This window comes from Brienomyrus brachyistius, chromosome 5 (genome assembly GCF_023856365.1).
Source record: "Brienomyrus brachyistius isolate T26 chromosome 5, BBRACH_0.4, whole genome shotgun sequence".
Classification (NCBI taxonomy): domain Eukaryota; kingdom Metazoa; phylum Chordata; class Actinopteri; order Osteoglossiformes; family Mormyridae; genus Brienomyrus; species Brienomyrus brachyistius.
Window position 1 is genome coordinate 31224596 of NC_064537.1, and position 24985 is coordinate 31249580.

The 24985-nt window shown below is 44.4% G+C and overlaps 1 protein-coding gene across 1 annotated transcript; it reads left to right on the forward strand.

Moving 5' to 3' along the window:
• The first annotated feature begins 493 nt into the window (after positions 1-493).
• wnt3 (wingless-type MMTV integration site family, member 3) lies at positions 494-24647 on the forward strand. The gene is made up of 4 exons (XM_049015224.1): positions 494-936; positions 16271-16512; positions 21199-21464; positions 22527-24647. Exons 1-4 carry the CDS (start codon positions 833-835, stop codon positions 23004-23006), a joined length of 1092 nt encoding a protein of 363 aa, XP_048871181.1. The 5' UTR covers positions 494-832; the 3' UTR covers positions 23007-24647.
• Positions 24648-24985: the final 338 nt, after the last annotated feature.

Consider the following 24985-nt stretch of genomic DNA (forward strand, 5'->3'; position numbering starts at 1 on the left):
GGGGGGGTATACCCCATGTATGCCCAGATCAATTAGTCAGGGCGCAACCCCCAAAATGGAGTCAGTAAATCTGCTACCATGCCCATCCACGCACCCCTAGAGACACAGGCCTGACTCACTCCAACTCCAAACCATACCACTTGGATTAGTGGCTGCGTGCTTATATTAAAGATAAAAGAAGCCCACCTTTCTCTCTCCCCCCTCCCTGTCGCTCACTCTCTCTCTCTCTTTCCCTCCCTCCCTCCTGCTCTCTCTCTCTCTCTTTCTCTTCCCCATTACCAGGGGGTGGTATGTGATTGACAGATGGGAACGAATAATTTTTTTTTTTTTCATAACCTTAGGCCATGCTTTGTGATTGGCTCGCCAGCTGACATCTCCAAACCTTGCTCCTCTCAATTTTTTTTCTTTTTCTCTAATATCGGCCTTGTGGATGAGCCATCCCGAGGGGGAAAAGTGGAGAGAGAGAGAGAGAGAGAGAAAGAGAGAGAGAGAGAAAAAGATCTACCTTAGGGAAGAGGCGCAGAGAGAGGGAGGGTGCGGGAGGACGGGTAGGAGTGTGCGCCCGTGTGTGTGAGAGAGAGTGTGACTTGTGTGTAAGAGACACTCGTTCTCCTGGCTGCAAGGAGACACACACACTTCTACTTTCCTGTCCCGCCTCACTCAAGGAGGAAGAGAGGAGAACGATTTTTGAAAAGACAAGAAATTTTATTTGTCTCTCCCCCTCCCTGTTCAAATCAACTTTTGCCCATTTTTTTGGTTTGATTTTTGTTTTTTTTTTAGGGGATTTGCTTTGCTCCACACTGGAATTTTATGTTGCTTGACTAATATTGAGATGTATCGTTACAAGACATGCATCATGGATTTGTACCTGTTTGTGTTTATTACGTGCGTATGGTTGCCCACTTCAAGGGTGTTTGGAGGCTATCCCATCTGGTGGTGAGTAGACTGTACAGCTTCCATATTAACCTTCAGATGATCTATTGCTGATGCGAGACAAACTATTTGATAAGGTCATGACATTTGGGCTCTTTTACGACTACTATGGGGAAGAAGTTCACTTGCGCTGTCCAAACAATTTTAACCTCAGCCCCTCTTGTCAGAGAAAAGCCCCTCGCTGCGTTTCGCTTAACCCACCTCTACCAGCTGCATTTACCAATCTATCGCTCACTTGATGATGCAAGCCTTGGTGAAGTAATCTTCATCGTTTGTGTTCGGATCCTGGAGAACAGTGGGGGCACGTTAGCCTAGAAATTGCCTGATGTGGGGCATTGTCTGTGACCATACTCCATTGACTGCTGTTCCCAAGTTCTGTTGGGGGGGGGGGTGCTGTTAAATGAGGAATTATAAAGATTATCCCTTTATATCTCCAAAAGAGTTTTACTCTTTACAATGAGTACCGACATACCTGAAATACATCTTAAGAAATAACGTAAAAAATGTGGGTGCTCAGTTCTCACTGCAGTTGGGGTCCTTGGCTCTTCTGAGGGTTTTGATAAGTCTCCTTCATCACAGAACACCACTTGAGTTTAAATCAGGGGCTTGTTTTTAAGGGCGTTGAGATGTTGTACACTTCCCTTATTTTTAAAATTGCTTTCCAGGGAGGTTGCTGTCCGCGGCACCATATTTTCTTGCTGTAGAAACCCGTAATCTGACTGTGTCAGTCTCTTTGTTAACTTGATTTTAGGGGCCATTACAGCACTGTACTTTGTTCTTTCGTGGAAGATGCACCGGGAAAGTAACTCTTACATTAAGACAAGATGTTAAAATTGCTCATTCACTCACACTACAATATTCCACGGCCGAATGTCTTTCTGGGGCTATTTCGGAGGAAGTTAAAAAATTTTTGCACTTTTCGTATCTCGTGTTTCAAAATCAGCTCCGTTGAGGGTTTTCCAGCCATGTACATGGACATTCCCTGAGTTTGAAGAGGCAGCTGAGGATTCGGATGAGAATTTGTAACTTGCTGAAAATCCGTTACTCTCCTAATGAAGATTTGAATTGTTACATCCGATTGGCAGTTTACTGGAAAACTGCACTAAGTCAATAGTGACAATGACATTCGCAGAGGGATGAAAAATGTACCCGTTTGCAGAGCTGGAAGGTACTAATGCGAAATTTGTCAGGGTGTAATGCTTGAAAGTAAGTGAAATGCGTTAAGTCAGAGCTCAACACGTGTGTTAATTACTGGTGACAAAAGCACTATTCACCTAGCAGTGACAACAATGCTGGTTGGTTGCGGTGCGGCGTCTTCTTCAGAACCACGGCTCTGGTTTCATTGCCAGCATTGGAGCTGCCAGGCAGCGCAGGCCAGAGGGCTGAGGTGGTGATAGCCAGGTGCCGTGAGACCCGCACTGCTGTTCAGCGCCACCAGACATGGCAGACAAAGAGTCAGAATTTCCTGCTGCGGTGCTAGTAAGGGATCTTGCGTAATACAGGTATAAGTCTGGCTACGATACGAAGCACTTTTGATTTAGCTAACAAATTTGAAGTGGCGGGGGGGTGGGTGGGGGGCACAGAATGAAAAGGGCGAAAACCGAAACGATGATTCAGATGAATTGCAGGTGCTGGGAAGGGTGATATTGGAAGGCGTCCCTGACATCCCCCTGTGATGTCAATTAAAGCCGCGTAGAACAAAATGACACACAGATATAGTGGGTTTAGCAGTACTAAACATAGTTGTTGTTTGGGGGGGAGGGGGGGTGGGGTTGCGGCCAGAAGGTGGTAGCAGGTTTCACACAGACTCTTCTCAACTTCTGTCTGGGGGGCAATGAGTTAAGTCATAAATTCTCCAGCCAAGTGTGGAATGGAGAAACAAAAAAAATAGTTTTGACTGGTCTTAGCCTTGAGCCATACAATCACAGGCAAATTTAACATGACATAAACCCCAGACGCGTCAGATAAACGGGCAGAATACAGGACTGCCGCTGCGCTGGGACACTCCTCTGCTTGAATTATCATGGTAAGAGACAGTCATCATGCTTAGCCGATGCCAAACCGCTCAGACCAGCGGGACGACATAATATGTGTGAATGGGTCGATTCCATCTGGCAAAAAAAGCGGGTTTGTGTTCCGTTGCGTGTGTCTCCGGAAAGTAGTTCCCACAGTTGTTCAATTCAGTTTCAGGTCTGCTCCACACATGCTAAACTGAAACAATCAGCAACAGTCACTCGCATCTGAGCGACTTTTGCAATTATATGGTACATTTGGACAGCATTCTTCATGGCATTTCCTACTCATATTAATATGAAATTAATGTGAAATTATTGGAGTAACAGTTCTGAACGATTCTCACCCTGATCCTGACAGCAAGTGTAGTGAATACACAGGAACAGTAAGGGAATTCAGGGGCATATGTTGGTATTAATGCTTGCCATCATTCGTAAGTACATCATACTTGATGAATCAGCACATTGTGCATCATACTCCATGAGTCAGCAGGATGCTCCGTTTATCAATATAGCACTGTGCATAAATTATATAACTGATCAATAATGACTGAAATCTGTGAGACGGAAAACAGGCAAGATCTGGGCTTTTTCCTCATTTACACACACACACACACACACACTTAACTATTCCTCAACGGCTTATCGATTAAATTGTGGCAGTAAGGGATCAAGCACCTGATGTCGGACAGTAGCTAAAATCAGAAACATCTGTTACCGTGTCGCATTTTTATTACCTGCTCTAGCAACACATTGCATTTTGCTAATTTGATATTACTTTTTATCTTTATTCTTTCTGACATTAAAATAACAACCTCCTCTGAAGCGTCCTATTCCCAAACCAAAGCTGCGATACCAAACTGCCCTGTTCATATTTGCTAATTAAGACGCTTCCAAGTAGTCGAGAGTGAGAGAGAACGGTGAGATGTTCATGCCCCCCGGCCCCGGTAGCGGGGGCTCTGAGTTGGGCTGGTGTTCCCGGCAGCTTACTCAGGGATCCAGGAGCTATCGCTGGGATGGAGGAATGTCATTATCCCATGCTGGGTGTTCCCACCCGAACCCTTTTCTGTCCGTAGTCTGAATTAGATGGATTTAATGAATCTTGCTGAAGGAAAAAAAGGGCCAATTTTGTATGAAGGGATGAAGGGATGAAGGATGCTGGGATGAAGGGATGAAGGATGCTGGGATGAAGGGATGAAGGGATGAAGGATGCTGGGGTGAAGGGATGAAGTAGCTGGGATGAAGGATGCTGGCACTCCACCTACAGCCGTTTAGTTGTAGGGAAGGAGGGTGGAGGAGAAGCAGTAACTGCAGATGACTGATCTGGGGACAAACACTTCCATATTCATTCGGTTGAAATTCATCTACCCTGTGGATTTTAAATGCATCATGGAAAAAACTGTACTAAGTGCTGTACTATGAATGCACTCGAGGCAGGTGAATTATCTTTAAGCAGTAATTCATGTTAAAAGATAAAGCCTGTGTCATGGACAATGTCAGGCCTGCATTGAGCAGAATGGCACGAGAATTGCATCAAAACTATCAGCATCTACATAGACAGACACCCAAATATTCAGTCATTAGCTCTTGCTTGACCTCCGATGCAACCTTTTACTGCACCCTTTCATACATATCATCCTACGTCCAAATTGCTGTGATTAACAAATTAATAAAAATCCCCCTTTCGGGTAGATTCTCTGGGTGTTCAAAACATGTATTAAGTGCAAGCACCCAATTTTACAGTTAATTCAGAACAACACCCTGTTTATTTAATCTTTATTTTTTTCAAAGAAAAAATATTCAGAATGATACTGATCCTAGATCAGTTTAGCTCAGTATTATTTATTGATCTTGTTTTTTATTCTATCTACCAAAACTGAAAGCTTGCTGTTTCTGGCTGTGCTGTTGAGATCTTACCGTAACAGGGATAAATTAAATTATGTGTTGATCCACCTTTAATTAATAAGCACAGGTATGACAATCACAGCCGTAACATTGCGTATAGATCAGTCCTCATTTCATTTGTATATAAAGAACAGACAAACATGCTAAAAGCATGTCCTCTAAATCTCTTGATTTGATTTTAAATGCAAAGAGTTGTATTTATACATGTTGATGGTATGCATTGTGTCCAGTATCCATTAGTGCATTAAAGTCTTATTTTCAACACAAAGTAACATTAATTACAGGCATACATATCAGGAAGGTGTGTTATTAGTCATATCTTGACTGGTTAGTTAGCAAAAAGATACTAGTAATTTGTGTATTTGTTTTTGTAATATTCCTGAACTTTCAGTTGGTAACTTTGCAACTAAAGACAAAAATAGGAAGCAGACACTGAAGCAGCATTTCTGAATAATGAATAATATTCGACATAAAATGATTTGCGTCAAATGCTTTCACGTTTGTGTATAAACACCAGATAGCTGTGCTACTTTTCTGTGCCGATTTAAACAACCGTGATTGTGCTGGAGTTACTGGAGACACACAGCACTTTACTTTAGGCGCATCTGTGACAGTATATGAAGTTTGGTGGCCTTTACTGAAGATCCTGTTTTCGCTTCATCAATAGTAACGAACCGCCACATGTTTGGTGAGCCTGGGGTCCCAGAAAGTGATTTTCTTGGGGGGGGGGGGGGGTCTCCATTCTCAGATTCACTTGTTTGAGGCTGTAACATATTTATTACCTTTCTGGTCACTCTGGCACTTGTTGTAGCCAGTTCCTCACATGCAAGGCTATTCTGTTATAGATATCATGTATTTATTCATTTGTTATTCATATTATACATGAATTTGCAATATTATGTCAATCAGACACATAAGAACAGATTCTTCTGCTTCGGTTTATGTAATCATCCATACTTTATTGTTATCATTCTAAAACCCTGAATCCATTACTTAATAATTGAAATCATTTATTGATTAATAATGACAGCTACAGCGTTAATGGCAGGAAGCAGATCAGAATACTTTCTTCATTGATGAGACATATACGTTTCAGAATAAGCACCGCAAAGTAGGTGCTTTGGTGGTACAACCCTAGTACAACCCTAACCCTATCAATGAGACATTCAGGAGACAGGTACCATTACGTTTTGGAGTTTACTCTTAGGTGTGTGATTAAGTTGTTTGGATGTTTTGGTGCTGCAGTGACAAAGTGTGGCGAACATAAGACTGCTGCAGTAATACGGTATCGATCAAAGAGCTGCCTTGTTCATTCTTGTGAAATTACAGAGTCCCACGCTACACTGAAATTAACTCCCCTGGAACACCAGTTGGAGCATTTCCTCTAAGGAAAAGATGCATGTAAACGGTCCCCAAGGGTGTGAGAATCTCTGTATCGACCTCATATTTCCAGGATGTCAGTGTTATATTATATAGTAACTTAGGATATGCTTTATCCAAAGATACAGACCAATTTGTACTGCTAAATCACTTACGTAAGTGCATTGCCATGCTGGGCCTGCTGAAACTTTCATCTTAACACCACAGAGTGCTGTGGGACATTATCCTTCAGATTTTTTTTCTTTTTGGAAATTCCTCCCAGGTTCTTGGGAAGTGCTGACCATATTATTCATCAGGTGGAAGCAATCGTGCGAGCAATCAGTAATGCACAGCAAGACACAAAGTGGCAAGGGTGTTTTAAGCTGTTGTCCACCTGGACAGGAACAGAATGGGGTCAAAGTTATACAAAACATGCATGTTTTTCTGTCAGCTGTACTCTACAGTACTTACATCAGGAGACTGACCGTGATTAGGCAATGTGTCCAGGAATATATAAAACACTATAAACTTACATCCAAAAGAACAAAGGATCTCAGTATCATTCTGAATGTAACTATAATGTTTCGTATATTATAATATGATTTGAAAATCTCATCTTGGATTCCTCGTGGACTTGAATTCCTCATCAGGAGCATTTAGCAAGTCACATGCATTAAGGTTAGGGTTGAATTGTTGCTCTTGTGCATTGCAGCTGACAAAAGTAATTAACTTTTTCGGACCCTGTATTGAGGTGAGCGTGCTAATAGGTTAGCTGTGCAGGGAGACACAGCTTGGATGGACGTTGTGTGCAGTTCCTATGGAATCCTGCCTTCCATCTCCCTCCACACATGCAGAGGAGTGTTTGGTCAGTATTTGTAGTTGCGGTGGCATCTAGTTTTCTCCCGGCCTATAGGCATAGTGCAGCATTCAGGCAGGGTTTGTGGTTGATGCTGGATCTGTGAACCAGCCTGCCAGAAAGCCAGGTCTCTCTGCCCATCTGCAAAAGTGAAGCCTTCAGGGTTTGAACTTTATGTTGTATAGTACTGAAATAATTCACATTTTATAATTGCTGCTGGAGATCTAGCTCAACATTCAGCCCGGGCGTGTAGTTGATGCTGGATGTCGCACACCATCCTGTCTGCACGTAGAACTGTATCCATTCAAAGGTAGAAAGCAAGTTCATGAGATACATAAAAAGCAAGTTTGGACACTTGTCAGGAGCGCTGTCACTCTTTATCTGATCTGCCTTAAGCTACCTAAGAGTAAGTCAGAAACAGAAAACAACAACAGCAACTGGGGCTACATATCACACGTCGTTCCCAGACGGGGCCCATCCTGAGGCAGTTCTTCTTTAGCTTTACCTTTCAGTGGGATGGGAGCTTAAAATCCCAGTCCTGATGTATGGTCTGGCCTGATTGACATTGCTTATGAGGGTCATGTGATTACTTCATTGTCCCACGATTCCTTGCAGTCCATATGTCACCTTTCGACATATTTTACATGACATGAATCTATAATCCAGAGTCTCTTATCCTTCTGACAAATGGCAGTTTACTCTGTACCTTTGTTTTCTGAGTTCACAATCTTGAAATTTCACTAGAAGAGGATTTGCGGTGTCTCAGACATTTTTTTTGATTGGGATTAGTGGCAGCTCAGGAGCACCGCAAACAAAAGTGCAGATTTTTCTTAACAAAGTAAACAATGATTTTATAAAATCATGGGCAACCATTAAATGATGTGTGAAATGATGAACCTCATGGATATTTCGTTTCAGCTATTAATAATTTAAAACATTAAACGCATAACAATGGGCTCACTGGCTGTGGAGGCTTGTGATGCATCATACTCTACGGTGATCAGTGGTGGACATTTCAGGTCCAGGAAGTACAAATCCAGACCAAGATTTTGTTTCAACCACACAGTTGAGTACTACTGTGACTGTGACTCTTTATACTCAACTGGTTGGTTGGAACAAAATCCTGGTTTGGATTTGTACTTTCTGGACCGGAGATGTCCACCCTGATGGTCATATTGAACAAGTGTGATACTTTAATGATGCCCTTGGCTGAAGCAGTTAATAAGATCAGAAGCCAGGTGTACAGAAGATGATATACTTCGCTTTGAATTTCTGAGACTGATGTGATTCCAAAGTAGTCTTTATATTACTGGTGGCATCATAGACTGGGTACAATATATAGAGCCAGTGAGTATCAATTGTACAATGTGACCACAGTAAAAGACGTTCTGATTACAAGGCCAACCCCAAGTACCCCACAAGCTGCCTTCGCTCCCGCCACTGTCCTCCTCTTCATAGGGCTTAGAAGGCTCTCTCTTTAATCCCCCCTCCCCTCTCTGGGCCTCATTTTGGTCATGGCGTTAGGCTTTAACAGGGGAAAACAGACTTTCTTCTCCCTTTGTCAGCGCCATAAAGGCCAGGCAGTTGCAGGCATACGTGTTTCACACCTCTTTCAGCCTTTAGATTAAGGGATCTGGGTCATCACTGATATCTGCTATTATGACATCACACCAGAAGTGCAAGCAGCTCCTTTTGAATTAAATGGACGCGTTCCCAGCACTTTAAATAGTAATGATGAGTAGCTAATGGAGCAAAAAGGGGTCCACATCCGTAATAAAGCCACTATTTAATGTGAATAATGAGAGAAACATTAATGAAATATATTTCTAGACCATGATTAATGACAAGAACAGGAACCAGGAAAAAGATTGTTGTTTTAAAACAATATTTTCCTTTTTCTTATTAAACATCAGTACAGTATAGCTAAATCTCCAATATTTGATTGGTGACTGTTGAATAATTTAGAGAACAGAGACCACACTTTCTTTGTAAGAACTCCTAAAATTTCAACGTCACAATAATTTCCTTTTCCTTGTCCTTTCTGGTGAGCTTTTATACAAGCCTACCTGAACTGTGGCTCAGCAGCTGTCATGGAGCTAGCATAGAACTAAGATGGAGTTAGCATGGAGCTAAGATGGAGCTAGCATGGAGCTAAGATGGAGCTAGCATGGAGCTAAGATGGAGCTAGCATGGAGCTAAGATGGAGTTAGCATGGAGCTAAGATGGAGCTAGCATGGAGCTAAGATGGAACTAGCATGGAGCTAAGATGGAGCTTGAATGGAGCTAAGATGGAGCTAGCATGGAGCTAAGATGGAACTAGCATGGAGCTAAGATGGAGCTAAGATGGAACTAGCATGGAGCTAAGATGGAGCTTGAATGGAGCTAAGATGGAGCTAGCATGAAGCTAAGGTGAGGCAGCCTTCTCTTTGTGTGACTATAACTGGCAGGTGTGGAGTGTGTGCAGGCCTCAGGCTGAATGGGGGCCGGCCTTACGATGTGTATGTGCACATACACCAGTCAGACCCAAATAGAAGATCACACCAAGAAGTGAGGCGCACCACCAAAGCGCAATGTATGCTAGTCATTCTGGAAAAAGGCCTCTGGAAAAAGGTCAAATCGCATTTCTCCAATCATTAATAAGATCAGCATTAAACAGTAAACCTTCAGTTATACAATAGCATCGTGTGGAAACAGCAGGCTCAGCATGGAAGTGTGAACAGATATGTATGATCACAGTCCTTCACAGACTTCCTGATCGCTGTCAGGGTAATTAAAGGGAAGGCTCGAACTCACAAATTTCATATTTCGTTGTGGTTAGTCTGTTTTGTTGGGCTTGCGCCTCAATTTGGCACAGTGAAAAGAATGACTCACCATTCAAAAACAAACGCTGTGAAATGTCAGGCAACTCAGGGCGCTAATGATCAAGTCAGCTTCAAAAAAATGTAAAAATCAGAATGAATTTTTTTGTATTAATATTAATTAGTGCTGTATCCCTGGCTGCAGTTCACATACCAGCACCCGTGAAGCACTGATTGCAGTAATGATTTCATTCTGCTTTCCTGCTGTCATTATCTAGTGCGATTTAGTGGCACATGGGGGAAGATGCAAAGTATACTCTAGTTGTATTCCTGATTCCACTATTTGTTCTGGATGTAATACCTGCTGCGTTTTTTTTTTTGAAGATTGACAAGAGAGAACAGAATCTCGGTGCCAGGGGGCACGCCCTTGATCGGCCTCCCCTACATGAACCGCTCCCGCCGATTCCTTAGCCAAGATGAATCGGGATTCTGATGCGTTCTGTTCCTCCCTTGTGGTTTTCAGTGGCCCGTTATGTTACATCAGACATAACCGAGGTGGGGGGGGTCACATTCAGAAGGCCCCATCATACCCCAGTCAAGGTGCTACCTAAGCTTGTTTAAACTTGTGCCTAATGCTGCTTGTTCTTTTCCGACTCTCAGTTTTAATGTCAGCTCCCAGCAGCCTCTGTGTTTCCTGCATGTCCCTCCCCCAATCCAATATCCCCTCTTGAAATCCCCCCCTCCTCTCCGAATCTGTCTTTATATTTACACTGGGCTAGATCAGTTTGTTCATGAGACCACAGTAATGGCAAAAAAAGACAAACCAAATGTAAAAAAAAGACAATGAAACATTGGCAACAACAAGTGTTACTGGGACATCTTTTCTTACCAGTGAATTTAGCCAACTTGTGTTATCCGTGATTTTTAAATTAATCTTTTACGAGAGTAAAATTATGGTAACCGTATTGATTCGTTCAGTTCATTTGCTACATGATTTTCCGCTCATCAAGCTCACCAGTGAAATTGATCATACTGTTTATAAGTGTGACGCACTTTATAAGTGTGACGTGTCTTTCACCACCGAAAAATTGTAAAGATGTACGACTGTGTGAAAGAGTCCGAAAGAATCATAAAAAATAAGATAATAAATAAAATAATAAAAGAGGCCTCCTCCAATGGAAAGAAGTTCCAGGGAGCGAACGACTCCAGGAACAATCCTGAATGAATCTGTTAGTTCTCAATGGAACTGATTCACTGCAAAGACAGGTGATTTCAGTCTTGGCCGTGTGTGGGATCTTCTCCCAGGTACGCTGGCGCAAAGATGCACGACTGCAGATACCTGGAAGCAAAGTGCACCACCAGCTGGTTACCGGCATGCCTGAGGATGTATTTTGATTAAGGGGTGCAGCTGCAGACAAAGGTGGAGTTGAGGGGTGGGTGGGGTGGAAGGGGGATGGGGGTAATTTGGACCAAGGGCCCCCCTTTGACACGAGACATGAGACTTTATTTTTCAGTGCGACACAGTCTGCACAACTCAACAGACAAGCTTTTCAAACTAAAGAATAGTTTAGCCAAGGTCATCTAAAAACTGCCAGTGGTTCTTTATTTTTTTTATCCCATGTTCAGGCTTTAGCCTGTGAAGACCACTGCCTCTCATAAATGAAATAAGCTGCAAATAAGGAATTTGTAACTAGGCTATCAATGTCCTTATGTTGAATGGGAATTAACAGTGGTAAGTGCTTGTCTTGTTTGACCAACCACATAAGTCAGAAGCTCAGAATTCCCACCAGGAAGTTGCACTTGAATGGCTGACATTGTGGGGCTGCTGACTGGAAGATAGAAGTTGGTGATGTGGCAACATCTAACTTCCTAACTTATAGGAATGGTGAACACACTACTACTTGCAGCGTGTAATGCTTGTGAATTGCTGCTCTATAAAAGTTAAACAAAGCATGTAGGCTACAAGGCTAAACCGAAATCAAATAATAAATGCTTCTGTTATTTTGCTTTGTATATCGCCTAAGCCTACATTCCTGATAATCCCTGGTTAGTTACTGTCAGATATCAACACCAGGTTACTAGTCTGGTATTGTCGATTACTGACAGTATACTCATATCACCCAGCCCCATTTTTAGGCCCAATATTTTTAGCGCACCCCCGGCTGCAGGGCTAAGACCCTGTTTCTCCCCTAGCGTCACATCCACAACTAGCCCACCAACAGATGCTAAAGCATTCAAATCTCTCTAATATTTTTATGTGTAGGACACTGTCACCCACACAATAAGGCAATGTTATGAAGCTAGTATTTCACTGAGCAAAGATGACCAAAAACATCATTGTAAGATATTTATCAGCCAGCTCTCTGTGTTCTAAAACATCCGATTCATTACATTTAGTCGGTTGTGTTTGCTGTTGTTGTTGTTGTCATTGTTGAAAGGGGCTAATTAAATGCCAATACTGTAGGCTTGTCAGAATCTCTTGTGAGCTTTCGTTCCCAGTCCGTGTGTCCGGGGAAGGCAGATGCAGGACAAGACATAATAATAAAGTCAATTCTTACAGTGAAATCCTCAAAATGGTCAAGCAAGTTGCATCACAAAAGTCCATCTCATAGTTGCTGTTGCATTGTGGCCAGCAATCAAACATTATAAAAGTCTGGCCATTAGGGAAGGTATATGACACTTAGTAACAATCTTGTTCTCTTCACCAAATAAAAGATCAGAACCACGAAGCACTTCTTAAAAAGGACCTGCACATTTTCCAGGAGAAATATGATCTATTTTCCTGTGTTAGATTGATGGTTGGAGGGAGGACGGTCTGTTTCCGTACAGGCGTACTCTGGTTGGCCAGTGAGAAAAGGAGTTGGGTGGCGGTCAGTGCTTACACCTCATATCGTCCCAGTGCCAATCAGATTCCTTCCATTCAACTAAGTACCATGATGCCAGAGCAGTTGCAAACGTGACAATGCCATTGATTCCGGTTAACATCTCCGTGATTGTGAATCTCCCCTGAATGCCCTGCTGCTGTACCACTGTTTGTCCTGCCATCTGGAGCAGCACCAGCACCTGCCTGCCCCCCACTTGAGACTCAAATGTTATAATTGGGACAGTGTGAATTGGGATCATCTTGCCCACTTGACTTCCTCTGCTGGACCCTGGAGGATGGGCTCCCCCTTTGGATCTGGTTCCTCCCAAGGTTTCTTCCTTCTAGGGAGTTTTTCCTTGCCACTGTCGCCTTGCTCACTGGAGGCTTTGGCCAGGGATAATGTAAAGCGCTTTGAGCAAAAGTAAAAATGCGCTATACAAATAAAATTGAATTGAATTGAATTGAATTGAATTGAATTGAATTGAATTGAATTGAATTGAATCCTCTTCGCATCAAAAAATAACCTGTGGCAGTCGGGGCATGTGATAAAAGACATCATTTGGTATTAAGTTATCAACACAAGGATAGAAGGAAGACACAAGTTTATATAAACTCTCACTACAATAAGGTCAAATTTTGTTGCACTTTGGTTTTACAAGCTGGTATGATCTGTTTAGAAAGCTATGCTGCTCTAGAGGCATAAATCACATGTTGGTATAGTGCTGGTTTCTTTTGTTTGCAAAGTAACAGGGGGAGCAACATAGTGTGGAAAATGTGTAGCTATAGTATCGTTGGAAAAGTAAATTATGTTAAACAAAGGCACGTACTTAGAAATTAAACAAGAACACTAGAAAAAAGATTTCGCAGTAAAAGTAACTGCAGTTCCAGGGTTGTATGGTTTTCGTTTGAGCTTGTCATCACGGTAAACTTGTTATAACATAGACACAGCAAATCTCCCAATTTTTTATCTATTATTTAATCACTGTAGGACGAAAAAAAGTCCATTAAAATGCATTACCCCAATGAGATCGTAAAGCTCTCTTGCATTCCTTGCAGATTTGGCCTGTCTCGGTTAGATGATTAATCCTTGCTTAGCAGATGCCAACTCCCACTGAAACAATGGGAGATTGGATCAATGCACTGCATCCAGCACTGTGGCCATAATGCACACTTGATTATGCTAAAAATGCACCGCATTTAACATGCCTCTTTGCCTGTGCCATGATGTCTTATGGCGTTGAAAAAGGAATCTATCTGCTCTACGAATTACATAAGCAGTGTATTTTTTTGGTGAAAAAGTGCTTATAATATAAGTACAATTATGTTTGCCAGTTTTCTTGTTTCATTACCCCCTGACATACAAAGAAATACAGGATCATATCCCCCCACCCAAAAAAGTAGCCAGAATGATGGATTAGTGGTGTCCTGGGACCTGATTTAATAACAATGCAAAGCATTGTTACAGAACTGCGCATGCAGAACATGTCATAGTTATCCCAGATTTGCATTGAAATGGATGGTTATGCTATTAAGTAAGTATATTAAGGGCCTGATGCTGGATAGCAACTGTACATAAAAATGCCCAGGGATGGGAATGAAATATGGGGGAAAATGATTCATTTTAATGGTTTGAATTTTGAATGAATGTATGACTCTTAAATTCGTCCCACTGCACACCTCCCAGTGTTATCACAAAGTATTGCTTTTTCTTTGTGCTGTGACACTATCAGTAATTTATTTAACATTTGTTTTGTCATTATTATTTATCGTTAATAAAGATCAGGCTCAACTTGGTATGAGAAATGATCTTTGAAGGGTAGTGGAGAATTGATTATGGCTAGTAATTAAACTTATATTATTAATAATCAGATATCTATACAAATCCCCCCGCTTCAAGTTTAAGATAGAGTCTAGGAAATATGTTTTGCATAACAAAAAGCTTTCAAGTTGTAGAATCTTAGATAGAATCTGGTTCTTTCCATTAACACCCTGATACGATATGTGGCCTTTGTAGCTTTTGCCTAACTGGTGGATTGGCACCACATGCCTGACAAGTTAAATATGAACAACATTTATTTTAATGCTGTTCACTTTTGTACCAATTATCAAAGGCTGTCTGAGAATCCAGCAACTTTATAATTATTAAAAAAAGGTAATCATGTGGAGATTACAGTGTGAGACAAAAGTATTACCAAGATAACTGAAAGTTTGGAAAAAATTGAAAAGGACTGAAAAATTAGCTGTTTATAAAAGCGTTCAATGTGATTTAAAATAATAATAGCACTTCATTCGAATAACAGAGACAACAACTTACTTCTCTATATCCTAAAAATGAATATGATTTACCCTTCACTCTTCATCAGGTCATTTGGAGAGGGAATACATTTACATTTATTTATTTACCAGAAGCTTTTGTCCAAAGTGACATACAAGCGAGGATCAGAGAGCAGGGTCACCCCGTCTCTGGGGCATTTGGGGTTAAGGGCCGCACTCAAGGGCCCAACTGTGACATCACTCACTAGTGACCTTCCAATAACAGGCACAGAACCACACACCACCCTATACCCTCCCCAGTATTCTTTGGAAGGAGTCTTTGGAAGTGTTTAAGTGATTAAATCCGTGATGTACTTTCACACACACAGTTTGGAAATATAAGAGGTACACTTAAACAGCCTGCACTTCTACATGGTGAATCATGTGGTTGCAACAGTATACAGCGACCAATAAGGGTAACAAGGTTGAATAACTGCTTTACTAAGCACTGGAATAATTAAGATGCGTGAACATGGATTGATTGTTGGTGCCAGATGTAGCGGTCACGGCGTCTCAGGAACAACCTCCATGTGGGGATTTTCACACACCACACTGCCTAGAGTTTACAGTATTTTTAATAGTGCAATTAAAAAAAAAACTAAACATCCAGTGAGTGGCAGTTCTGTGGGTGAAAACACATTCTTAATGAGACTCGTTAAAACTGACAGGAAGGCCATATGTGCAAGGAGATCAGATTATTACAATAGTGATGTGCAGGAGGGCATCTCTGAACAGACGACCCACCTGCCCATAAAGTGGACTTCATGCTACCTGACAAGGTGGCCACCAAGTGCACAGCATGCAGCAGATAGTATAACCATACACAAACAGAGATAAATGACTGACAAAATGATCTCCTGGAGCTATCTAAAAAGGTCATCTTTATTCTTTTGTAAAAAATTACATTGATGTTTTTGAAATATGAGGTTTATTTCCTATAATTCTTCTTGATCAAAATCCTAACCCTAACCCTAACCCTAACCCTCTCTTCAGATAGGAACTATGTTGAATGAAGAGAGCAGAACCCTGGTAATGCATAAATGACATCCTGCCCGTATCCCCCCCAAAAAAAGAAAAAAAAAAAGACTAAACTACAAGGGCATTCTGATTAACACAACATGTTAACATGCTTGATGTAGTAAACCAGTCACATGGTACAGGAATGTAGGAAAGTGGGCATTGAATGTCTGCCTACCCTGCCCTGACCTGCGTCCTGCCTTCCCCGCTTCAGGTCCCTGGCTCTGGGGCAGCAGTACTCCTCCCTGGGCTCCCAGCCCATCCTGTGTGGCACCATCCCTGGTCTGGTGCCCAAGCAGCTACGCTTCTGCCGCAACTACATCGAGATCATGCCCAGCGTGGCTGAGGGCGTCAAGCTGGGCATTCAGGAGTGCCAGCACCAGTTCCGGGGCCGCCGCTGGAACTGCACTACCATCGAGGACAACCTGGCCATATTCGGCCCAGTGCTGGACAAGGGTATGACCCTCTCACACACACACCTACAGTTTGGGAACCTCTGTGCTGAGTGATTACATAAAAGGTAGCAAGGAAAAGACAGAATTTGGCCACTTCATCCACAGGTTAATTATTTGACCCGATTAGTGTTTTTTTTTTCCTTATACCCATGTTGTTTTTAGCAACTCCAGATGAAATAAAAAATATGCAGATACTTTAGGGTCCAAGACAGGGGAACTGTAGTTTAAACCATTATAGCATCATCCTGTGAAATCCGTCATTCACAGTGTCAAATCAACCAGTGAGTCAGTCCCAACATGGACAGCTCTAGCTGTACACAGAATAGACAGCTGCCGAGGGCCCCGAATTACCTGCAGTGTGGAGGAAGTGAAATAATCAATTTTCTTGGCAAGGGGGCCTCCAAAATAAAGCTTTGCCTAGGGGCCCCGAAAAGGTAGAGCCAGCCCCAAGCACCGAACACAAAAATCTTCATGAATTTTTATTTTTTTTTTGTCATCAATGCCTGAATATGTCTTTTGACATTAGAGAGTAGTACAGGCACTCCTCTACTTACGAACTTTCAACTTACGAACTTTCAGACATATGAACAAAGAGGACTGTAAGCCCAAATTGTGATTGTTGGGCTCCCGTTTCCTGTCCACAACATCAAATTTTGTTCTGTGCGCCAATTCCGCCTGGCATGAATTCTGGCTGTTACTCCTGCTACGCAGCAGTGTAGCATGCGTATTCCCAGCATCCAAATTCTCTGCACTTGTGTATCCGTAAGATGTGCTATCTTGAGATCAAAGTTTACTTTGTTTTTTAAATATTCTGTGCATCCAGTATCCATCATGGTTGGTGAAAAGCACAAGGCTAGTGATGGTAGATTTGAGTACCCTTAAAATGATGTTGAATAACAACTTACGAACAATTCAAATTTCGAACGTAACTCATTCGTAAGTAGAAGAGCGTCTGTTACGTCACAGTAATATGGGTGCTAAGCCACGCCCACACTCCGGTCTGCCTGTTACCCCTGTGAGGGTAGATATCTGAGGTCTCTCTTGCTGTCTAAAGGAACTATTAAGATGAGTCAGCCTGAACCGTGCCTCCCCAGCGATCACTGTAACTGATACTGATCACTGGATCATCTGAAAACAGTTTCTGAACATCAGCTGGTTTGAGACACTGATGGAGAAAACAGGGTCCAGGTGAAAAGTACGGTGAAGAACGACGTAGTCTAATCAAAAACTGTAAAGGCAACTGGATCGTTAAACAGGATAGCAAGTGGGGACAAAGGTGCATTAATAACAGCCACATTAAAACTCGCAGTCATTACAGCAGCCTGGGGCGGCAGACGATATGTTTACGACTCTGCCTTTAAGTCTGCGAGGTACTTTTTGTAAGTCTTTGTAGCGGGCATTTAACGGCTTGTCGTTTGTTTCTGTGGTTTTACGTTTCAAAGGGAAAGGAGCACCTTGTTTAAAATGTTTGAAAACAGCCCTCTGTTCTAGTTAAGTTCTCTAGTAGCCCTATTTGTCCGCACACAAAGCTGCGGATTGTGCCGAGGGGGCCCGGCCCCAGAGCACATCCAGCCCGGAGGGATCCACTGTCCCCATTGAGGAGGTAGAGGGCCCCCGACAGCCCTGCTATGAGACAATTATCATTTCTGTTTGTACTTGTTAATGACTGGCACTCGTTAATCACCAGCAGTGTAAACACGGTACTTTTCCAACGAGGACTGAAAAAATGTGAACAAAGGGTTGGGGGTGGGTGGGGAGGGGGGGCCACAAGTAGGCGACTGAATTAATGAGCTCAGTCAGTCCTTTAAATCTTTAATGATAAAGAGCTGATTTTGCTCGGAGTGAACCTCCTGATTGGAAATTAATTAGCCCCAGTGTCAGGAGAGAGCAGGGCAGAAACAGGCAGTGTGAACCGCTGTTGTTCCAAAACAAAATGATAAAGGAGAGGGAGGCCAAATGAGATTAGGGGCAATAGAAAAGGTCTGGGGGGCTGAGCGCAACCCCTACTGTGCAGGAAAAGCAGCGCGAGCCATCTCAGCGCGCCTCGGAGGGGCCCGCTCCCACGCACAGCCCATTCACACGCCCTTTTGACTCTGACATGAAAACAGGCTGAAAGGAGGTCTCTCCACAGTTCACCCGTCAGCCTGCAATGAGGCGGAAGGCAGGGGGTGCTGCTGAGGGGGAGCGGGCAGGCATGGCGGCGGCCGCGGTGGTGCCGGCGACGCCGGCTCTGTGTGGGGGTGGCAGTTGGGGCTGGTTGCTGGAAGCTGGCTGTGGCTGTGGGGGGGGGTGGGGGTTACTGTGAGCAGTGCCAGCTCCGGGCAGAGCCGGGCCGTGGAGGCGCGCGTCTCCAGCCCCTTTGTGCGGGTAACGCAGTGTGACACCAGAGGAACAAAGGCAGATTCATGGGCTCAGCAGGTAGCGCGGAGCAGCTCAGGCCCCGGCTCACAGCCAGTCCTCCTCGGGGCCCGCGGGGCCCGGCCCACACTGGGAAAGGCGTCCCGGGGTCTGCCGGGGCAGCCGGGGACACTCGGTGGGCTGCAGAGAGCACAGGGATACGCTAGGTGTCAGATCGATGGCGGGACGTTACTGTGAGAACATGCCAATGGCTGGCCAGGTTACAAGGTGCCGACCGCTTCGTCTGATGTTTTCTAGGGAATATGGCTTATCAGTACAGTATTTATTCCTGATAGACTGAAGTCTCATCCATGGTGTCCCCTGCCCGGTGCATTCTGGGATAGGCTCCATGCTCACCACCACCCTGAACTTTTATCCAAAGCGAGTTGCTCAGGTCATTAAGATCTATTGGCCCATATCTGGATCAAAAAAAGAGAGGCCCCTTTCTGTGGGATTATGGGAGTCACAATAGGGAAATCACCACTTTCCTCCTGTGACGAGTTTTGTTGACGACTCGATTTCCGGCATGGTTAACTTCGGTACGTTCAGAACCCCCGAGAGACTCATAGTGATGATGTGAGTGTGACAGTATGAGTGTGGAAACATCAGAAGTCCTGGCTGTGACTCTCTGCAAGCCCTGACCCACAGCAGCCGGGCTGCACAGTGTCCTAGTGCAGCTAACAGCCTGACAACTGGGGGGGGGGGGGGGGGGGGCTTGCTGTGAGACAGAGTCTAGCAGGTCTGTCAGAGAGGGGGTGTTGGCCCCCGCCCCGGGCGTGGATTGAGGTTGGAGCAGGCCCACATCGCCGGCTGCCTGGCAGCCAGAGACAATGGCATCAGGTTACATAATAAGCTGTTGCGTTCACAGGGGGCGTCGTCAGCGGTGCTCAGAGCTCACCCGCAGAAACCTGACACGCACAGCCGCACAGGCCCCGCACATGCTGGAGGGGGGGGCATTCTTAACGCACCTTAACACAGCGTTAGGCGGCTCTGTGATGTGACAGTACTATCAGGAGACGGTCGGGCTTTGTGAGTGGACTGCAGCTGTCTGGGGGGGGGGGCTGTTACAGAGTGTATGCTATCATTCTCTACACTGAAACACACTCCCAGTTAGTCTCGTTGTGTGATTCCATCAGCTCATTTTTGGCACTGGCTTGTCAGAAGCGGCTATGAAGATCACTGACAGGCTGTGAGGTATTTCCACTGAGCACAGAGCAAACTGAAACCTTAACGGGGGATGTTATCCTGACGGGCATCACGTCACTTTAAATCCAGTGCCTGTTCGTACACAGATGGGTCGAATAGTTAGCCCATAATAAGCAAGACTTGGCCGTAAGTAGTGAAGCCCCTGTTGAATGGAGTTGCCCCATGCTGGTTTTCCTCTTCACGCTGCTTACTTTCCCAACTCCAGCTGAGTTAATCCAAGTGCACAGGACTTTCTCATATCACTGGAGGAAAAGTGACCTGCTGGTGCTGTGTTGCTCAGCAGGTGATTTTATACAACAGATCTGTTTGGAGTTCATTTGTACTGCAACAATTTAGCCTATCCTGGGAAATCAACCTAAATTCTCATCCTCTGAACTCAGATCCTTGACCACGAAGCAACTTTTACATAAAAATTGTCGTCAGCACTATTCCCAGTGGTTAAAGTGCCAGTTTTAGTCTGATGCTGTTCGTACACTTTAGCGTGACTCACATTCTCCAGAAATATATCAGAATCAGAATCAACTTTATAGAATGTGTTCTAGCATGATGGGTACATTAAAATAAAAACAACTAAATTACAAAAATAAACAATAAAATAACATAACGGAGAGCTAACCACCCAGCAACGTAAAATGTATATATTTAAGCAAAGGATGAGGAGGATGTAACAATGGAGGGAATATGGAGGGAATATGAATTGATAGAATGTGAAAGGGATTGTTCCCATAAGATGGGACATGCTAGACCAGGGGTCTCCAACTCTGGTCCTGGAGGGCTACCGTCCAGTAGGTTTTCTATCCTACCCGGCTTCTGATGAGCCAAACCTGTTCCTGAGATTTACCTAAAAGCAGGTGCGGCTCATCAGAAGCCTTAGACCCCTGGACTAGATCGACAACTTAAACAGTTCAGTCAGAGAGTTCATGACTCAGCATGTTTATGGCTCTGGGGATAAAGCTGTTCCGATATTGAAAACTTTTACCTTTGAGTGATCAGAAGTGTTTAGCTCAGGGTTGTTTTAGAATTATCTGAATGTCTCGCAGTGACGTCTGCCCAGACTGATTCCCGATCTCCCATCCCCATCTAGCCACGCGGGAGTCAGCCTTCGTGCACGCCATCGCCTCAGCAGGCGTGGCCTTCGCCGTCACGCGCTCCTGCTCCGAGGGTACCTCAACCATGTGCGGCTGTGACTCCCACCATAAGGGCCCCCCCGGGGAGGGCTGGAAGTGGGGCGGCTGCAGTGAGGATGCTGAATTTGGGGTCCTGGTGTCCCGCGAGTTCGCCGATGCCAGGGAGAACCGCCCGGATGCCCGCTCTGCCATGAACCGGCACAACAACGAGGCAGGACGCACGGTAACGACTGCCGCTCTTTCATTGGCTCTTGGCTCTAATCCTGGGCGATCTTGGGCTCTTAAACATTCATGTGATTGTTTTGCAATTCTCCACATAAACTGTAAGGCTGAATAGCAATGTGTGCTGAGGCTATAAAATACATTCCTGTAGTTACCTGTAGTGGAATTCAGCTGCATGACAAGTGAACCAAGCACAGCCACACATGAGACACCCATCATATAACATGAAGGAGGTGTGCTTGGCTGGAGAAAGTCCAAGGTGGTCACACCACTCAAGCTCTCAGTGACTTAGAGAAGGAGAAAATAAATGACAGAAAGAGAATGGATTGTTTAAAAAAAATATATCAGTGGTAGTGTGGGAGGGGTTTGGAGAGGCTGAGGGGCAATTGGAGAGACCACACGGTAACAAGGCCCAGCTTTGATCTGGGCTGACAGCAGCCGGGAGAACAAAGGTGCTCACACGGCCACCCCTCCACCCGGCCCCCCACCCGGCCCACGCCTGATCCCCGTCATTCACGGCTGGGCTTGGGCTCCAACTCTCGCAGGGGCCCTGTGGAGATGCCTGTGGCCCGGCAAGCCTGGGATGTGACATGAGCCCCCGGTAAGCCGAGGTGCCGCAGTCACCTGCCCATTCCCCCCCCCCCGCCAGCTGGGGTGAGGGGAATCTGGCTGCTTTATAGAAGCAGCTGAAAAAAAAGAGGCACACCAGTTGTGATTTGCCTTGTTCCCCTGACATGTCGCCTACAGAGTTCCCTCACCTCTCTGAAATGTCGACACGTACAATTAATATGCCGTCTTCAGAACCCTGTGGCCCAAACCACCTGTATCTCCCCCAGGAGTCGGGACTGAGCCAGATTTGTCAAGGGCAGAGCCAAGATTGTCAAGAGTCTTTCTGTATTTTTGAAATGCATTGACGTTCACATTTTTTGTGGATTTGCCTTTAAGCACATGGCTGAGTATCTGTACCGGGTGAGGGATCTCCTTTCAGTCGAGTGTATCGCGGGAACCTGAGAATCCCCGTTTGCCTTTTTCTGAAGCCGTCCCTCTGTCTCTATCCCGACAGACCATCCTGGATCACATGCACCTGCGTTGCAAGTGCCACGGCTTGTCGGGTAGTTGTGAGGTGAAGACGTGCTGGTGGGCGCAGCCGGACTTCCGCATGCTGGGCGACTACCTGAAAGACAAGTACGACAGCGCCTCCGAGATGGTGGTGGAGAAGCATCGCGAGTCCCGGGGCTGGGTGGAGACCCTGCGCGCCAAGTACGCCTTCTTCAAACCGCCCACGGAGCGCGACCTGGTCTACTACGAGGGCTCGCCCAACTTCTGTGAGCCCAACACTGAGACGGGCTCGTTCGGCACGCGCGACCGCGCCTGCAACGTGTCGTCGCACGGCATCGAGGGTTGCGACCTGCTCTGCTGCGGCCGCGGCCACAACACGCGCACCGAGAAGCGCAAGGAGAAGTGCCACTGCATCTTCCATTGGTGCTGCTACGTCAGCTGCCAGGAGTGCATGCGCGTCTATGACGTGCACACATGCAAGTGAAGCCTGTAGCTGCACGGGGGCGAGATGGGGGGCACAGACTCACGATGACATCACACGCATACACCTCCACAGGACAGCTTCCCAGGCACAAACTCCCATAATCAAAAGCACTTCCGTACTGGAAAGTCTGGCAAAGTCCGACCGTGAAGCAGCAGCATGCTTCCCGATCCCAACGTAGTGCTTTACTTCTCCCTGTCCCTCACAACGCTGGGATCTCCCCCCCATCTTTATTTATTTCTCTACCCCTCCATGACTCAATCGCTTTCTTCAGCACTGGGCTCCATACAGCTGGCAGGAACTGTTGGTAGCTCACTGGAGAGCACTGAGGCCACCCGGTAGCCCTGGATTGCGTTACTGACCTGCTCCTCATTTCCACACACTGTGCTGTCACAGTTTAAAGGACCTGGTTTTATAGCCATGTTTCTTAGATCTTACCATTTTGCAGGAATTGATGTCACACAATGCAAAATGCAAAACTTTTTCTTTTTTGATGTTGTTCAGAAGTCTAACGGCCCACAGAAAACACACACCATACTTCACGGGTACCCTCCTGTTATCCAGGTTTATACCCCATACAACTGTGATGATTAATCTTCAAAGCTGTGGCAGTCAGAATACAAATATATTCCGTACGTCCTAATAAAAAAGTCGGCATGTCTTATCATTCAGACCGTTTCCATTTTTAAGACAGAAGTGGAACTTGTGCCCTAAAAACAAGAGGACATTTCAGACCACGACTGAGATCACCTGAAATGTGAGATTTTAATAATAAAATAGCATGTGTGCATGAAGCCTGATGGAATTTGCACTTAAGATTATAAGAAAAATAGTAGCAGTAAGGAAAAGGCTGAGGTCCTGTAGCCGACATACCTTCACCATACTACAGTGAATTCTTCCTCCCTCCCACTCCACACACAAAATAAGGAGACTCACAAGTCCTGGGAGAGCGATAAGCATATATGGACGCATAGATGAGCAATAACAAAACTAGACAGCTTAACCCCAAGTCCTGCCTGTGACGAGCGGCCTGCAAACTGAGGAAATCTGGCTGTGTGTGTGTGTGTGTGTGTGTGTGTGTGTGTATGATGGTTGACGGCAGGCGGGACAGCGCAGTGCAGTGGGGGCGACCAGCTTCACGACATCGGCAGCAGTCGCCATGGTTTCCACACGACATGTTCAGACAGCTGAAGTGCTTCCTAGCAATTATATTTAACAGCAAACATACAAGTTACAATTTAGAGTAGGATTTTATCCCCGTGACGTAGTCTAGTATCCACACTGTCCTCTAAAATACCCTCTTTCTCACTTCCTCTGTTGTTTTACTTGTTTTTTCGCTATATCCAAAGTTTTGTACAAAGTTTTAATAAGTCCCTTTTTATTTTATAATCTGAAAATGCTATGTTTTTATAAATATTATTTATTATACAATGTATATATCTGTATGACTGAACTAAGATTATATATTTGAAGAAAAATCCTTGTCTCATTCTTTTACTTCCAAGCCTTATACATCTTTTCAAGTTTGACAGGAACGTGAAAAAACGTGTATGCAGGGAGTCAATTAAATCGACACCTCAGTTCATTATTCCACTGTAAAATGTACTCAACTGTCTGCCATAGTCTTAGACCTTACATAATAAAATGAGCATTACATTATCTTTAGTTAAATTTAAAAAAAAAAAGCTTCTTTCTTATTTCCATACTCTGAACGTCATCCTGAATAATAAAAAAAAACTCTCAATGCAAACACCACACAAGGGAATATATGATGGCTCTTAAAGATTAAAGGAGGGTCAAATGTAAATAAACAAAAAATACATGCATGAAGATTCATTTTTATTAAGTTTCTAAAGCACAATCTGTAATTAAATATCAGTTTAACATTGGGCTGGAATTGGTGACATTTGCATAACTATGCTCTGCTGTGGGTGTTCTGTCCACAGTGTCTGCTTAATGTTCTCACTTGATGATATGAACAG

Bases quoted from the DNA above. Each gene is read 5' to 3' on its own strand.
- wnt3 (XM_049015224.1), top strand. From the start codon at position 833: ATGTATCGTTACAAGACATGCATCATGGATTTGTACCTGTTTGTGTTT. The intron at 937-16,270 runs GTGAGTAGACTG...TCCCCGCTTCAG, and splicing joins GGAGGCTATCCCATCTGGTG to GTCCCTGGCTCTGGGGCAGC. The intron at 16,513-21,198 runs GTATGACCCTCT...ATCCCCATCTAG, and splicing joins CGGCCCAGTGCTGGACAAGG to CCACGCGGGAGTCAGCCTTC.